Source organism: Bos indicus, chromosome 14 (genome assembly GCF_029378745.1).
Source record: "Bos indicus isolate NIAB-ARS_2022 breed Sahiwal x Tharparkar chromosome 14, NIAB-ARS_B.indTharparkar_mat_pri_1.0, whole genome shotgun sequence".
Lineage (NCBI taxonomy): Eukaryota > Metazoa > Chordata > Mammalia > Artiodactyla > Bovidae > Bos > Bos indicus.
In genome coordinates this window covers 8,520,226-8,537,036 of record NC_091773.1, presented here as the reverse complement: position 1 = coordinate 8,537,036, position 16,811 = coordinate 8,520,226, and the positions used below count along the sequence as shown (strand labels likewise).

The window sequence follows — 16,811 nt, the reverse complement described above, 5'->3', positions numbered from 1 at the left end:
CAAGGGCTGTGACAGCCACGCAGGCAGAGAACACATGTGGCTTGTCTTTGCGTCAAGGCCCGAGCCTCTGTGAAGTGCTCCAGAGTGGAGTCCCCTCCAGGAGAACCAGCCCTGGCTACAGCCCGGCCTGCAGGGCAGAGGATGGAGGCTTCTCCCCAGTGCAGTGCGACCCGGCCCAGGGCAGCTGCTGGTGCGTCCTGGGCAGTGGAGAGGAGGTACCCGGGACCCGCGTGGCCGGGAGCCAGCCGGCCTGTGAGAGTAAGTGGTGATGCCCCAGAGTGGCCCCCGGGCTGGTGGGGGTCCTGTCATCCCTTCCTTGGCCCTGGCTGGGGTGAAGGGGTCACCAAAGGTGTCAGGACAGTGAGGGAAGGAGGGGAGACAAGGGATCTGCATGAGGGATTGCAGTTGACCCCGTGACGTTGAAACTCTGTCTTAGCTCAGTTCAGTTCAGTTCAGTCACTCAGTGGTGTCCGACTCTTTGCAACCCCATGGACTGCAGCACAGCAGGCTTCCCTGTCCATCGCCAACTCCTGGAGTTTACTCAAACTCATGTCCATTGAGTCAGTGATGCCATCCAACCGTCTCATCCTCTGTCGTCCCCTTCTCCTCCTGCCTTCAGTCTTTCCCAGAATCAGGGTCTTTTCCAATGAGTCAGTTCTTCGCATCAGGTGGCCAAAGTACTGGAGCTTCAGCTTCAGCATCAGCCCTTCCAGTGAATATTCAGGAGCTCAAACCAAGGCGAGCCCTTGTGGCAATCTCCCGAGCCAGTGAAGCTTGGGTGCTGGCCTCCTGGGGGTGCCAGGTCTTGGTCTCCCCATCCTCAAGTGGGGAGGAGGGTCCAGACGGCAGGATCTCAGTGGGGGGACCTCAGAGGCGTCCATCCCAGCCGGGGAGCTTCAGGAATCAGTGGAGGTGTTGATTTATCTATTTTTGTTTCTACTTTAAAAGATCATTTGGGTATAAAATATTGAACTGTACATGAATATATAATATTGAAATACATTATTAGTTATTAAACATATTATTGAATTATCAATTACTTACCTTTACTTTTTCCTTTGTTCTCAAGTCACAGGACACTGGAGTCATTTTAAAATGTGTGTGCACAAGTAGGTTACATTATCTGTGACTTCTGTTTCAGAGCAGTAAATGAAGACATTGCAAAATATTTGTTACAAGTTGGGATGTTGGGTCTGGCACGGTTGAGAAATGCTGCACAAAATGACTAATTTTATGGCAGTTGCCTTTCTTCTGTTGTTCTTACTGTTTTGTTGCCTTATTATTATTATTATTATTTTTAACATTTGCAGTCTTTAGGCAACATTTTGGAACTGCAGACACATTTAATTAAGTCTAGTGATTTCTATGTGTAAAGAGAATTTTTACATTTGTAGAGTGATATTTATATTTGTAAAGAGACAGGGGAGTCTTCAAAAGAAGGGTGGGAAGGAAGAGTCAATGCTCTCTTCGCGGGGCTCTGTCTCCTTCCTCAAACCTGCGGTGCGTGCCCAGGGCTCTCACTACACGCCTTTTCTCCCAAGACCTTGAGTCTCCCAGTCTCTATGGGTTCTGTTCAAGACCCTCAGCCACTGCCACCATGCAGGGAACATAGCAGGTGCTCGATGGGTGTTTATGAGAAGAGCCCCCTGCCGGGTGTTGCCGAGAGCAACGAGTGTCAGCCTTAGCATCAGACACATTGAACTTACAGGACATCGAAGAGTGGTCCGCACTGTCGGGACCCAAGGAACAGACTGCTGAGTGTCCTGCAGGAACAGGTCTGGGAGCACAGCTCTTCTGGGGTCTGAAAGACCCCCTGTGTCTTGGCCCTGCCAGGATTCCATGATCGTAGCTCACCTGTGCAGAGATTCACCTACTAAAACGTGCTTGTCACATCATACGCCCCATTTTCGCTCCCCCAGGGATGCAGGTAAATAGATAGAAGAGTCCTACTCTCCATTTTATAGATGGCAAAACTGGGACTCACAGAGGGTCATTAACGTGTTGAAAGCCACCCAGCTAGCAAGTGGAACAGCAAGCACTTTGAGTTCCCCAAAGCTTCTTCCTGCTGACTTGCTACAGAGTCTGGGGAGAAAGCTCAGATGACGGGGTCAAACAGATAGACCCAAGTGTCAGCTCTGCCAGCACCCTTGCTGGGTAACCCTGGGCGAGTCCCTTAATCTCAAGTTCCCAATCTGTAACTTGTGGGCATGGGGAGGGGGAATCATAGCTATTTCTTATCACCATTGTTAGGGTTAATTCAAATAGTCTCTGTAAACTGCTTAGCCTGGTGGCTAAGAGCCAACTCCATGAGCCCACTGCAAATGCCAGCACACAATCTTGTCCAGAGGCCATTGTCCTTATTAGACAGGGGCCCAGGCTGCACCCTGAAGATCCAAGTGAGTCATTCTCCATCCGAGGACCCCAAGTAACCTTGAGTCATGTGAGGCTTGCAAGCTTTAAAGCCAGATATATACAGGCAGCAAGTCTGTGCTCTAGAGTCAGATAATTAACTATCTTTAGCCAGGTATGAAATTGTCACTGACCATGTCTGTTTTTTAATTTACTCATTCATCTATTGATTTAACACACACTCCTGGAGCTTGTGGTCCAGGTCAGCCTTGGGCCCTGGGTAAACAGAGGAGAGACGTCCTCTCCCCTTCTGTGGCTCAGTCCAGCGGGGAGCCTGGAATGCAGATAGTCTTGTATAATTGATCACAAGGCAGTCTACTCCAGGGGGCCTGAGGGCTTGGATAAAGGTGGCTAAAGCAAGCCTGGAAGAACTGTGAAAAGTGTTAGAAAGTTAAAGGGGTTGAGCTGATAACTGACCACCCAAAAAGAAATCTTCTAGGCAGATAAGCAGATAGAAAAAGGAAGGACATGGGCTGTACAATGCATATGGTTGGGAAATAGCAACTCTGCCCTGGGGCAAAGCGAGGCTGGAGAGGAGACCAGAGCAGAGAGGAAGTCAGGCCAGCAGGCACTCGGGAGACTTGAGAACTGAGTCCAGCTCCATACATTTCTCTGCTGGCGGGGGGAGTGGATTGAACATGGAAGCAGAGGGCAGGGGGTGAGGCCCGAACACACGGAGCTGTGAGGAAGCTTCAGTGGCCGTTCAGGGAGAAGATGACGCATGTCTAAATAAAGGATGTACGGTGGAGATGAAGAGAAGTCAAGAAGCTGTGAGCCACAGCTGAGCTGGTGGGCAGAGGCAGTGGGACCCTCTGGGTTGGCTGCCATGTTTCTGGCTAAAGGCACCAGGCTTCAAGCTGGGGTTGCTGAAGCTGGAGCAGGCGTGGGAAGGCATGGGCAGCAGACGCTGAGCCTGGCCCTGTTGGCTCTGAGGTGGAGGAGACTGGGTGAGAACTGGACTTAGAGATGAGAAGGTGCTCCAGAGGGCCTGAGTGGAGTTGAAGATGTGAGAGTCATCTCTGCTCAAAGTGAAGTCGAAGTTGAAGTGAAGTCGCTCAGTCGTGTCTGACTCTTTGTGACCCCATGAACTGTAGCCTGTCAGGCTCCTCTGTCCATGGGATTTTCCAGGCAAAAATACTGGAGTGGGTTGCCATTTCCTTTTCTGCTCAAAAGTGCTATCAAAGTGTTAGTCATTCCATCGTGTCTGACTCTTTGTGACCCCATGGACAGTAGCCCGCCCGTCTCCTCTGTCTGTAGAGTTCTCCAGGCAAGAATACTGGGGTGGGTAGTGTTCCCTTCTCCAGGGGATTTTCCCTGATCCAGGGGTGTCTGTTAAAATGAGAGGATGGGATTAGCCAACAGGAGGGTGGAGAGGGAGCGGGCAGGCCCAGGCTGGCCTGAGGGAAGGGAGGGTGAGGGGGGCCGTGCTCATGAGCAGAAATGGGAGGTGGAGGCGCTCAGCATTGGTGCCGGGTAGGTGCCCACAGCCGCCCCTTTCCTCCCCCCAGGTCCGCAGTGCCCGCTGCCCTTCAGCGTGGCAGACGTGGCTGGTGGGGCCATCCTGTGTGAACGTGCCTCAGGCCTGGGCGCGGCCGCCGGGCAGCGGTGCCAGCTACGGTGCAGCCAGGGCTACCGGAGTGCCTTCCCACCGGAGCCGCTGCTCTGCAGCGTGCAGAGGAGACGCTGGGAGTCCCAGCCGCCCCAGCCCCGCGCCTGCCAACGTGAGTGGCCCCAGAAAGGTCTGCCCGGAGTCCCGCTCCCCACCCCCAGGGCTTGGGGCGGAGGCCTTCATTTTCCCCACCTGAGGGTAGCGTGTGGCATCAGAGCAGGACAGAGCGCTCAATGCAGCATTGTCTTCTAGAATGATCAAGTGTGCTTCCCAGGCCCCTGGGGCAAAGCTTCATTTGTGGCTTCTCTGGAGCAATCTGCTCCCTGAGACACATTCCACTGTTTCTGGCTCCCATGGGAAGTCCTGGATACAGGACTATTCTCAAGGTGTAGATGCTTCAGTGGCCATGTTGGTTACTATGATGCCGACAAGCTCAGAGTTGCTGATCTGGCTTCTGGGGTCACAGTGACACTGCCACACCAGCCTCCCCCCTCCCCGCCTCCCCTCAGTCCGTCTGTAGCTCCAGGCTATGGCGTCTGTTCTGATCACTATGGACCTGGGCCGTATTTAAATATGGGCAGCTCCTTTCTCCTGCTCTCACAGCGAACCCACTTTGACATGTTCGTGGCTGTGACGTGACACAAAACTCTGACTGTGTCCGCCTAGGCAAAGGCTGGCTGTACTTACTCACAGCCAGGCAGGGCAGGGGTCAGCACAGGGCAACAGGAGGGGCATTCAGGAGAGAGACCCAGATTCTGGGACTGACTGTCACAAGGCTCTGGGTGGCTGGCAGGGGGGCAAAGGACACAAATTTGTCACAAAGCATTCTGAAATAGAGAATGCTATCCAGAAAAAAGTTCAGAATGTGATTTGGACAAATAAGTGACTTGTCCCCCTGATGGTGACTGAGTAGCTGGAAATCAGAGCTAGACTTGTTGTGAGTGAGGGACTTGGGGGAAGAGAGGCGTGGGTCCTGAACTCCTAAAATGGAGTGCAGGCTTCCTGTGTACGTTTGTGCAGGTTGCACACTGCACAACTTCAGTCTTGCACATAGGCTGCGGTATCTACTCTCAACTGGCCAAAGCAGGTGTCATGGCCCTGTTTGAGTGCAAGGTATTATGTATGGAAGATTTTCCAAGAAGAATGTCCAGGACCTCAGCCTGGGTTTAGAGGCTGAGGCAGGACTGAGCTTGCTGTGAGGGTGCTAAGTGATTTCAGAGACAAGCTGGCGTGCTGGAAAGTAGCTAGACCCAGAGGCTGACAATGCAAGATGGCAGCACTTGTGAACTCCAAGTAAAATGAAGAAGGGTTCGTTTTGCAGAGAAAAAAAAAAACAAAAGAACCCCATAGCTCTTTGTCCTTGTCTGCTGACCTCTGGTGCTCGCTCTCAGGGCCCCAGTTCTGGCAGACTCTCCAGACCCAAGCGCAGTTCCAGCTCCTGCTCCCTCTGGGCAAGGTGTGCAGCGCCGACTACTCAGGCTTGCTGCTGGCGTTCCAGGTCTTCCTGTTAGACGAGCTCACGGCCCGTGGCTTCTGTCAGATCCAGGTATGTGCCCACAAGCAGGGCTCGGACTGAGCTCAGGGTCTTTGGGCAGAGAACCTCAGGGCTCAAATGAACCTGCAGTTCAACCCTCATTCATTTCACCCACTGAGACCCAGGATGAGAAAGCAGCTCAGACAAGACTAATGACACAGAGGTAGAGGTGGGATTGGTACCCATCTCACTGGCCATTCTGTCTGCACACAGATGCCACTCCAAATGTGTGCCAAGCACTTAGACTGTGCCAGGCACTCTGCACCCCTTGGCATGGCATAGCTAATGCAGACCTCATGGGGACCCTATTATTATTACCATTTTGTGATGAGTTAAAATAGTTGGGCAGTCACACAACTGAGAAATGGTAGAGCCACAGAATCCTCTGCTTTTACACAGCACCTTCTCATTCACCTTCTCATTCACCTCTGACGCCCCAGCTTCTGATAAACTGACACCCCCAGGACTCCACACAGAAGCTCCTGGCGGTTGCTTTTGAAAGAGCATGATGCAAACAGTGCACAGAGAGGCTTGTGTGGATCCCCGGCCCTGCCTGGTGCTGCCCTCGAGTTAACCGGGCCCTACCACCATCCATCCTCCCACCCTCCCCTGCAGATGGTCAGCGGGTACTGTGGAGCGTGCTTAGGTAGAGCAAGAAGCCAGGCTGCGTGGTCACACTGGAGGAGCCAGTGGGTGCTTCCCGGGAGGGAGGGTCGTGTCCTGCTGGGTGTGGGTCTTGCGAGGACTTGGGCAGTCGGCAGAAATTGTTTCTCCAGTGAATTATGGCCCCATGAATTTGGAGTGTCTGAGCTTTCTTTATCTCTGTGTGTGTGTACACACGCGTGCCCTTTTTATTATTTTCTGAGAATCTTTACATTTTTTTCTAAGTGTATTTTTTGTGGTCTATCTTATTTTCACATGTATCTATTGTTTTTCAATCCTTTCCCCATGTACGTTGGCTCTTAACGCCACTTAACACCTCTGTCTACAAGCTGTGTCACCAAGGCAGGTGATTCAACCTCTCTGGACCCAGAACCTCAGTTTCCGGCTCTCTCAAGGCTGCGCCCTCCCAAATGGCTCCCACGAGGCGGTGGGGGTGCAGAGCAGCCTTTCGAAGAACAGGGGAGGGCCCGGGAGTTCCGATCGCCCCGGGGCCAGCTCCCAGGTCAAGGGTCAGTCTTGTTCTCTCCGGGAGCTCCTCCAACAGTAAGATAAGCCAGTTTCGGTGCCCGGCATAGGCTCGGCAAAGCTGGCTCCCGGCTTCATGTTCCTGAACTCCCGTCTGCATCTCCGTGCAGGTGAAGACGGCGGGAACCCCTGTCTCCATCCCCGTGTGTGACGACTCCTCGGTGAAGGTGGAGTGTCTGAGCAGGGAGCGGTTAGGAGTCAACATGACGTGGAAACTGCAGCTTGTGGATGCGCCCCCCGCCTCTCTCCCAGACCTGCAGGACGTTGGTATGTTTTCTTACACTGCTGCCCTGAGACCAAGCAGACTCCTTGGGTCTCAGTGTCCCCATCCGTCGAATGGAGCCAGTGCGGCCCCAGCGCCTCCCTGTGGGGCCAGAGAGCCCATCACGTGCCTGGCCCGTGGGTGGAGCTGGTTACTGAGAAGTTTATAAAAAGCAGTAGAGTTCTGGCCCATAGCTGACTAGTGCTAAATATAATAATACCCTCTGACTGCTTTTGAGAATGTTTTCTGATTCTTCTCTTGGTTTTCTGGGCACAGAGAAGGAAGACACATGTGAGGAAGGGGACAATGAGGTAGGGTGAGGGAGTCCTTGTTGGTTTATAATTTTTGCTCATTCTACTTCCAATCAGAGAACTTCTCAGACCACTGACACTGTTTACATCCATCAGTACACTATTTGGAACTGTGCAGTGATGGTATGGATGAATTGAGAATAGAAAGACTTAAGAGGGAGTAGCGTGGACTTTATGATTGTTATTCTGAGCCAGGGTGGGACACAACCCATGGTCTTCTGACTAGATGGTGAGAATTTCTCCTATTTCTCCTGCACTATCTTGGGGCCAAACACCCAGGGTCAGGCCTGGGTGGAGCTTGACCACTGCTCTATGAGGGAGAAGTCGAAGAAGAGACCAGAATGTAACCCAGGAGGCAGGCTGTATGTCAGCCATTCTGCAGTGCTTGTGACAGTAATTATTAATACCACTCCTCCCCATAACATTATGAATTGTGTTGTTGTTATTTAGTCTATAAGTCATGTCAGACTCATTTGTGACCCTGTGGACTGTAGCCTTCCAGACTCCTTTGTCCACGGGATTCTCCAGGAAGAATACTGGAGTGGGTTGCCATGTCCTTCTCCAGGGGATCTTCCCGACCCAGGGATTGAACCTACATCTCTTACGTCTCTGCATTGGTAGGCGGATTATTTACCGCTGAGCTGCCAGAGAAACCCCAGCATTATGAATTAGGAGCCCCTTTTTGTTGTTCTCTGGCAACAGGCTGCACAATTTGGGTGTGTTTGAAGCTGCAGATGGATGTGATGTTTATTCCTGGCATCCACAGCCTGGGGCTTCCTTCACAATAGTCGTCGTGGCGGGGACGTTTGTTGCATGCTGGGGTGTTCCAGCTCCAGGTGTGGGGCTTGCCCACCTGCTTCCTTCCTAGGAAACCCTCGTAGTTCCACAGCTGGAACATTGCCAGCTTCAAGCTGAACGTTGAGGTGGAGGCTCCACTTTCCCTTCGAGCGGCCCCATCACGTCCTGTCTTGTAATCCCCACCAACCTTAAAAGGGGGCTTCCCAGCCCATTTTTCAGATGGGGAAACTGAGGCTCAGAGATGGTGGCTTGGCAAAGGCTGAGACAGCTGTATACCTGGATAATGCACATTAGATGAGTGACTGGGATCCTGATATTCTCTACCAGCGAGGGTCACATTGCATGCGTGCTTGCAAAGTCACTTCAGTCATGTCTGATTATTTGCGACCCTGTGGACTGTAGCCCACCAGGCTCCTCTGTCCATGGGATTCTCTGGGCAGGGATACTAGAGTGGGTTGCCATTCCGTCCTCCAGGAGATCTTTCCAACCCAGGGATGGAACCCTTAAGTCTCACGTCTCCTGCATTGGCAGGCAGGTTTTGTCCCATTAGCACCACCTGGGAAGCACTGAGGGTCACACTGCTGTCGCAGAAATAGCATGAGCTGGAGACCTGGATTGGAGTCCTATACGAGCTTCTGATTCTGTGTGACTTTAGCATGAGCTTGAGACCTGGATTGGAGTCCTATACGCGCTTCTGACTCTGTGACTTTAGCACGAGCTGGAGACCTGGGTTGGAGTCCTATACGCGCTTCTGATTCTGTGTGACTTTAGCATGAGCTGGAGACCTGGATTGGAGCCCTATATGGGCTTCTGATTCTGTGTGACTTTGGGTCAATCAAGCCCCTTGTCTGAACCTCAGTTTCTCCGTCTGTAAATTGAGACACGGGGTAAGGCCTGTGTCTCCTTTCAACGTGGACATTCCGGAAGCTCTGCACCTGAACCGACCCCAGCAGGAACAGTGAGGTGACACCCCTGTCTCCTCTTGTCTTGCAGAGGAGGCCTTGGCAGGCAAGTATCTCGCTGGGCGCTTTGCAGATCTGATCCAGAGCGGAACATTCCAGCTTCATCTGGATTCCAAGACGTTCTCAGCAGACACCTCCATCCGCTTCCTCCAAGGGGACCGCTTTGGCACCTCTCCCAGGACACAGTTTGGGTGCCTGGAAGGATTCGGCCGAGTCGTGGCCGCCAGCGATGCCAGTCAGGATGCACTGGGGTGTGGTAGGTGCCTCCTGTCTCCCTGGACCACTGTTACTGGGCCGTGCCAGTTGGGGGGATGGCCACAGAGCTCTGACGGAGGTTATTCTGACATGCAGAGTGGGAACCCTTCATTTATTTGTTCAGTGGAAGCGTTTCAGATGTCTAGCTGTGAGTGTGGGCATGTAGTTATCGCCCACCAGGTAGTAGCTAAAACTGGGAGCAGCATGGCAGAAGGAAGCAGCCCCGTGTTTGGGGTTATCCATCCTCTTCACCCTTGCCAAGCACAGACCCGTAGCCTGGGCTGCACTGCGTTTGTGGAGAAGGCCGGCGTCCACCCTGTGCATGCTCTGTCACTTATCCCAGTCTGGTTACAGCAGTACCTTTCTCACCACCATCCCCGGATGGCCAGCAATCAGCCCAGGGCATGGAGGCTCGGGGGCAGTGAGTCCTGGTGGAGGTCACGGGGCCATTCTTGGCCTGACACACGAGCAGCCTTGGAAGCACCCTCACTAACCCGTGCCTGCCGGCTCCCTGAATGGAAGCTCTGTGTGTTTCCTGTCGCTGCTATAACACGTGGCTGCAAGCATTGCGGTTTAAAACAACACCTGCTTATATGCTGCTGTTCTGTGGGTTTGAATTCTCACATGGGCCAAATCCAGGTGTCATCTGGCTGCATTCCTGCCGGAGGCCCTGGAAGGGAATCAGTTTCCTGCGTTTTTTTCCAGCTTCTAGAAAGTGCCCATGTTTCTCGGCCCTTGGCTTCCTTCTTTCATCTTCAAAGCTGGAAGTGCTGTAGTTCTCAGGCCGTTCATCTGCCATCACAGCTCCCTTGGACGCTTCTCTCGCTTCTTCTTCTTTTTTTTTTTTCAAAGTAATGGTTGTTTAAATTTTTTATCTATCTATTTATTTATCTTTGGTTGTGCTGGGTCTTTGTTGCTGCAGGTGGGCTTTCTCTGGTTGCTCGGGTGAGGGCGGCTCTTCCTTGCGGCGTGCAGGCTTCTCGCTATGGCGGCTTCTCTTGTGCAGCGTGGGCTCTGGGACAGACAGCCTTCAGCAGTCGTGGCTCACGGGCTTAGTTGCTCCTTGGCATGTGGAATCTTCCCGGACCAAGGATCGAACCCATGTCCCCGTGTTGGCAGGTGAATTCCTATCCACTGTAAGACCGGGGAAGTCCATTCTTTCATTTCTTTTCTTTAAATTTATTTTTTAGTTTATTTTATTGGCGTGTAATTGCTTTGTAGAGTTGTGCTAGTTTCTGCTGTACAACAAAGTGAATCAGCTGTATGTGTGACTACACACAGCTGGATAATTCAGCACACTCTCCCTCTTTAAGGCCAGTTGACTAGCGACCTTATTTCCATCTGCAACCTTGGACTCCCTTTGCCACGTGACCTCACGTGTTTACAGTTTCCAGGGACTAGGACGTGGACCTCTTTGGGGGCCATTGTTCCATCTGCTACCGAAGCTTCCAGGGTCTCACAGTGAGAAGCTGCCTCCCACATGACGTGAGACACAGAAGCTTTTTTATGGAGCTGAAGAGAGAGGAGATGTTTCTCAGTTATTTATTTTTCCACTATTGATATTGGTTGCCACACAAAAGCTACAAGGCCTCTCCTCTCGTGAAATCCATGCCAAGTTCTAAGCTCCACACTAGATATCACATGCTGCTAACTCAGCACAGAAACCAGAGACAATGCTTCTTGCTAGTGTTTACAGAGGATCTTGCAGTTGACAAGGCATCGTCGCCAATACTCGGCCATCACAGTTGCCCCCAGTGGCAGGTCATCCCCCCACTGGACAGGTGAAGGGGTGGAGGCCAGATGAGGGGAGGCCATGGGTCTGCAGTGCCTAGAGCAGGGCTGACTCAAAGAAGGGGTTTGGTTCTCTGTGGATGAGTCACCCTAGGTCCTCCGGGACCAGCCCTCATGATCCTTCCACCTGGAAGAGCTGCCCAAACAAAGAGAACAAGAAGCAGAAGCAGGTGTGGATGGTGCCACCCCCTAGGGTAGGTGAAGCAGGGTCACTGCAGTGGGGGTCTCTGCAGCACCTGGCGCTGGGTCCTCAGACTCACTGTGAAGGGCCCTGGGCTCCGCTGCCAAGAAAAGACTCGAGTGTGTGTGAGGGTGTGTATGTGTGTGTGTGTGTACATCTGATTATACATATTGTGAGTGTGTGTATGTGTGAGATAATGTGTGTGAGTGTGTATATGTGTGTGTGAGAGAGTGTGTGAGTCTGTGTATATGTGTTTACGTGTATGAGTGTGTGTGTGTGTGTGTGTGTGAGAGTGTGTACATATGGGGGTGTGTGTGTGAGTGTATGTCTGAATGTGTGTCTGTATGAGTGTGTCGTGTATGTGTATGTGTGAGAGTGTGTGTATGTGTGAGAGAGAGAGCGTGTGTGTGTGTGTGTGTGTGTGTTGGGAGGAGGGTGTTTTCAGGATCACCCCAGGTGGTGTTGATAAGGGGTCTGAGAGCCCCCTCTGAGGCTCAGTGACCTCGGGTGCCCCCTCTGGAACATGCAGCCAAGAGGTGGGGCAACAGGAGATGGCGAGAGGGGCCTGTCAAGTGCCAGTTCCCCATTTCCTTGTAAAATAAAGGGGGTGGCCTGGAATCTGGGCCTGGGTTTTCTCTAGGGACCTTGAGTGACGGTTAGATGATCATTTCCTGTCTCCCAGGACAGACAGTCCTGCTCAAGTAGTAGATGGGAGGAAAAGCTGAACCAGGAGTGCAGGCAGACTTTCCTGGTGGGGTTGAGCAGTGAGGGACCGGGAACCAGAACCTGGCCTGGGGTGACCAGGCTCCAGAGAGTGGGAGCCCCAGGGTGGGCCTGGGGAAGGGGCCGAGAGAAAGGTCTGGCCGGGGCTGCAATTGCTCCGGGAGGTGGCCACCTTTCTCTGTAAAGAGCCAAAGCAAGTCTTTTAGGCTTTGCAAACCATTCTCTTTCTGTCTCGAGGACTCAAGTCATCCATAGTGGGGAGAAAAACGCTGTATTCTAAGTAAAAGTTCATTTGCCAAACAGCAGGTGAGCAGTATTTGGCCCAAAGGCTGCAGTCCGCCCATCCTAGCTCTACATAAACCTACATTCTGTTTGTCAACTGCGGCAGCTTTTTACTGATTCACAAGGAATTGTTGAGCACACCATTCATCCCCACCCCTTACTCCAAATGCTCAGAAAGGTCCAGAGTGGAATTCACAAAAGCAGTACCAAAAGCCCCGGGTTTTCTCCAGTATCCGTGATAACATCCATCCTCTACTGAGTTTCTGGTCCAGAGAGTCTAATCCCATGGGATGGACAAAGCAGTGGGGAGAGTACAATTGACAGTGTCAGGAAGCTGGAAGTCTTGGAAGTCAGATCTGGGTTCAAGCCATGGTTCCACCACTTTCGCAGTGTGAGTTCTTGGGACACTGCCCATCTTCACTAGGAATCATCTGGAAACCAGGGACAGTAATATCTATTTCATGGTGGGGGGCTGCAATTTGCATAGCAGAATATAATCGACACAAAGCACGTCTATTCACACATAGTGAAACTTCAGCAGATGGTTTTGTTGTCAGTTGGCTACGTGAGATTTCAACTCAGCTGTGCTGGTTCCAAAATCTTTGTTCTGTCCTCAGATTCACAAGTCTCCCTTCTCAACAAGGGCTCTTGGTGAAATCATGCCCTCTGATCCTTGTTTCTGTTCTAATTGACTCTTTTCCCTTCTGAAGTGCATCTGGAACACAGCTGTGAGGCTACAAGCAGAGCATTGTCCTGTGGAGATGAGGCAGGGTTTCTGTGTGCCGTCTTGGGGGGTTAATCTGGATGGTCCCCTGGGAGGGCAGTGACTCAGGGGGACCAGTGGGAGTATCTGCCTCCCGTGACTCCGCCAGGCAGGGCCGTCTTGACCTACGCAGTACCTGCTGCAGGAGCGGGAGGCTTTGTTTGCAACACCCATGGGGTCAGTTACGTTCACCCTCTTGCCTCAAGGCCAGCCAAATGGCTTTCCCTCGGAATTACCTGCGGGCAGCCTTCATGCCAAATTGGCCCGTTAAGGAGAATCCCAGGGAAACGGTCTGGATTTTCCATCTTTGTTCTGGACAACATTTGCTCACTCATTCACTGCAAGTTCTTATTATAGAGCTAGTTCTCTATGGATTTTTTCCTAAAGTAACAAATTGCGTCTTGTTTCCTTCCCCCCTTCCTCCTTTCCTTTCTTCCTTCCTCTTTCTTCCTCCCTCCTTCTTCCTTCCTTCCATCTCTCTATCCATCCGTCCATCCTTCCATTAATCCTTCCATCCATCCATCTTTCCATCTATCCCATCCAAACTTTCAAAATGCAATTATGTGTCAAACACATAATGTGAAATACTCAGGGAACCAAAAGTCATAGCCTTATTTTCAAAGAGCTCACAGTCTAGCTGAGGCAAGGTTAAGTGAAAAGACAGCTAAAATATCATGTGAAAAGCCTTTTGCATCATGGTCAGGGCAGTCAGAGAAGGCTTACTGAGCTAGCAAAGGCTGGTGAGTAGAAATTGCTGCTTGGATAAGAGCAGACAAGCAGTGGTGTGTATGTATGTGTGTGTATGTGTGTGTGCGCCCCTGTGTTGAGGCTGCTAAAGTGATGGACACTCCAGAAATGGAGATTAGTGCAAAAACAGGCAGTTAGGAAGTGCTGTGGATTTTATGGGGCCAGTGCACACACAGAGTCGAACACGACTGAAGCGACTTAGCGGCAGTAGCAGCACATGGTTCGTGCGGTTGGAGAATGTGGGTGTGGGGAATGTGGCAAAAGATGGAGCTGGAATGGTCGGCGGGGACCAGCGTGGAGGTGCCTGGGGGCACAGCAAGGGGCTTGGTCTGGTGGGGTCACATTAGGGGAATTTTAAATTGGAGAGTGACAGGGCCAGGCCAGGGGTGGGCTTGAGCAAAGCGGGCTAAGGAGGGAAGGAGTGTTCCCTGTCCTCAAGTAATTTTCTTCAGCACGAATGTAGCTGTCTGATTTGGGGACCCTGGGATCCGGTTGGCAAGAAGGATGGCATAACCCCAAAGCTTTGCAAAACTCACAAACTCGGGCCAAATGGCCTCATTTTACAGAGGAGGGAACTGAGGCTTCAGGGGTTTTCCAGTAAGTTCCATGAGGGGATTTAGCTGAAGGATAAACACCCAATTGTTTCTGTGAAGAGGACCTACCTGCTAGAGCAGGAGGCTCACCGTGATGTTTACAAGGGTTTGTTTGGGTGGAAAGGACACTTGACGTCAGAGATGGAGAGAAACACAACACGGCTTCCTTGTGCGTGGTCGAGAGCCCTTAAGTTTACGGCAGCAAAGATCTCAGCTTTCATTTCTCTGCCTCTTCAGCTGCACCCGGGGTTCGGAGGCAGCAATTCAGGCTTGCTGCACAGGTTTTGTTTTCCTTCAGCAATGAACTTGGAGACTGCTTTAAAAAAAAAAAAAATGCCCCAGCACGGAGGTAAAAATACTAGAGATGATCAACAATGTGACTCATAGAAGTAACGAAACTCCACTCTGAGCGAGGGTGTGCATGGTGCCGGGCAGGCCGGAAAACACACGGTTCTGTTTCCAAGATGGGCCTGGGTTTCTGATTTACTCAGAAACACTACACGCATATGCATACGCAGGAGAGTAGCTGTCAGATCCACGCGGGCTCTGTTCTAGCTGGTCCCACATGTATGGGCTTCATTTCTTCGTCAAAAGAAGGTGGTTGAATTGGTGGGTGGAGAAAAGGCTTTGGTTTGGTGAGAATGGGACTGCGATCCCACTCGTATCTCCTCGCTGCCTGGTTGAACTTGACCTTGAACATCAGTTTTCTCCAGACTAAAATGGCACTGATACCTTTTCCATAATGTGGTGACCGTGAAAGGTGGTGCTGGTGACACACCTGGCGCCGTGCTTGGCATATTCTATGACTTTACTTCCCCACTGCCCTTTGCAGCGGGCAAAGGGGCATCATGCATGAATGTCCGGAGGCTCAGCTTTCTCATCTGTGAAATGGGGGTAACATGCAAACTCCCGTATGTGCTGAGGTGATGTACATGCAGTAGGTACACAGAGAAGCGCCAGACACCAAGACAGTGCTCCCAAGAGCAGGCATGCTTTTGACTCCCACCCTCCCTGAGTAACAGCTCACTTCTTCTGGAAGTTACTTGACCAACTCTCAGGAGCCCAACCCTGAACCAAGAAAAAAGGCAAGAGGGAGCCTCTTTCTGCCATCCCTTGTCTGAGCTGTCCGAATCAGTGTGGCCAAGTTCATACCTTCGCTGGAGAGCAGAGCTCTTGGACGCCAACTTAGAACCTTTAGGAGACGGGCGTCTGTCCAGTTTGGGTTTCTGTTTCCTAGCTCGTATCCTGTTGGAGGAAGCACAGTAAGAAGGGCTGCGAGTGTTAGAGTCAGAGGGACAGAGGCCCCGAGAGTCCGCAGACTGACAGGGGCACACAGGCAGAAGTGAAGGAGGGGAGGGAGGCGTCCAGGGTGCCCACAGGAGCAGGTCCCCACTCCCAGGGTCACACCTGGGGTTTCTGAGGAAATCAGAGCCTCAATACCCTGACCATGAGGGCCTCTGTCGATCCCATGCCCTGGGCATCTCACCTCCTGGTGGCCCCAGGTCTGAGCCCCGCCATCAGAGTGACCCAGAGGAAGAGGCCATGTGAGTGGAGTCAGATGGTGCTGAATGGTTGAGATCACCCCACAGGGAGGGCACCCTGTGTAGAGACAGCAGGAGTTGAGGCTACAAGGAACAACTCCCTCACCTGTAGACTGAGCACCTGTGGAGTCTGGATTATGGCACATGCTATCTGCACATCACTACCACACTCCAGTGGGATAATATAATGAATCCCTATTTTACAGAGAGGGCTTTCCAGGTGGCTCATTGCTAAAGGATCTGCCTGCCAGCACAGGAGATATGGATTTGATTCCTGGGTCGAGAAGATTCCCCTGGAAAAGGAAATGGCAACCCACTCCAGTATTCTTGCCTGGGAAATCCCATGGACAGAGGAGCCTTGCGGGCTACATCCGTGGGATTGCCAACAGTTGGACATGACTTAGTGAATAAACAACAAAATGTTATAGAGGAGAAAATGGAGCCTCAGAGAAGTCCACAGTCATTTAGGCACAGGGAGGAGGGGGACTTTATTGGGTCTGTCTGACCCCAAAGTTTGCACCCCCCACTGTTTGCCACCACATTCCCATGGCAACCTCTTTAAAGGTTTAAACCTTTTTGGTGCTCATCTTTAAAGATGTTCTCCAACTTCATCTCATGACATCCTTCTCTTTGTCCACTAAGCTTTAACTCAGTAGCTGGCTCTGTTTGGCTTTTCTCTTTCCATTCCTTGGAGAATCCAAACTTATTCCTGGCTCAGGATTTTCTCACTTGCTGTTCCTTCTGTCTGAAATTCTCTTCTGCATCCTTGCCTGGCATACACCTCACTCATCAGGTCTTACAAGTTGTCTCTCAGAGGGGCCTTCCTCACTATCATGCCCTCTGCTCCTGCTTCATCTCACTC

At 51.8% G+C, this 16,811-nt stretch overlaps 1 protein-coding gene across 1 annotated transcript in view; it reads left to right on the top strand.

Moving 5' to 3' along the window:
• TG (thyroglobulin) overlaps positions 1-16,811 on the top strand; it is a 235,968-nt gene that overhangs the window by 29,851 nt on the left and 189,306 nt on the right. The window contains exons 16-20 of the mRNA XM_019974011.2: positions 58-258; positions 3,918-4,130; positions 5,410-5,564; positions 6,851-7,007; positions 9,105-9,329. Coding sequence (XP_019829570.2) covers positions 58-258; positions 3,918-4,130; positions 5,410-5,564; positions 6,851-7,007; positions 9,105-9,329 — 951 coding nt within the window. The remainder of the gene's footprint in view (positions 1-57; positions 259-3,917; positions 4,131-5,409; positions 5,565-6,850; positions 7,008-9,104; positions 9,330-16,811) is intronic.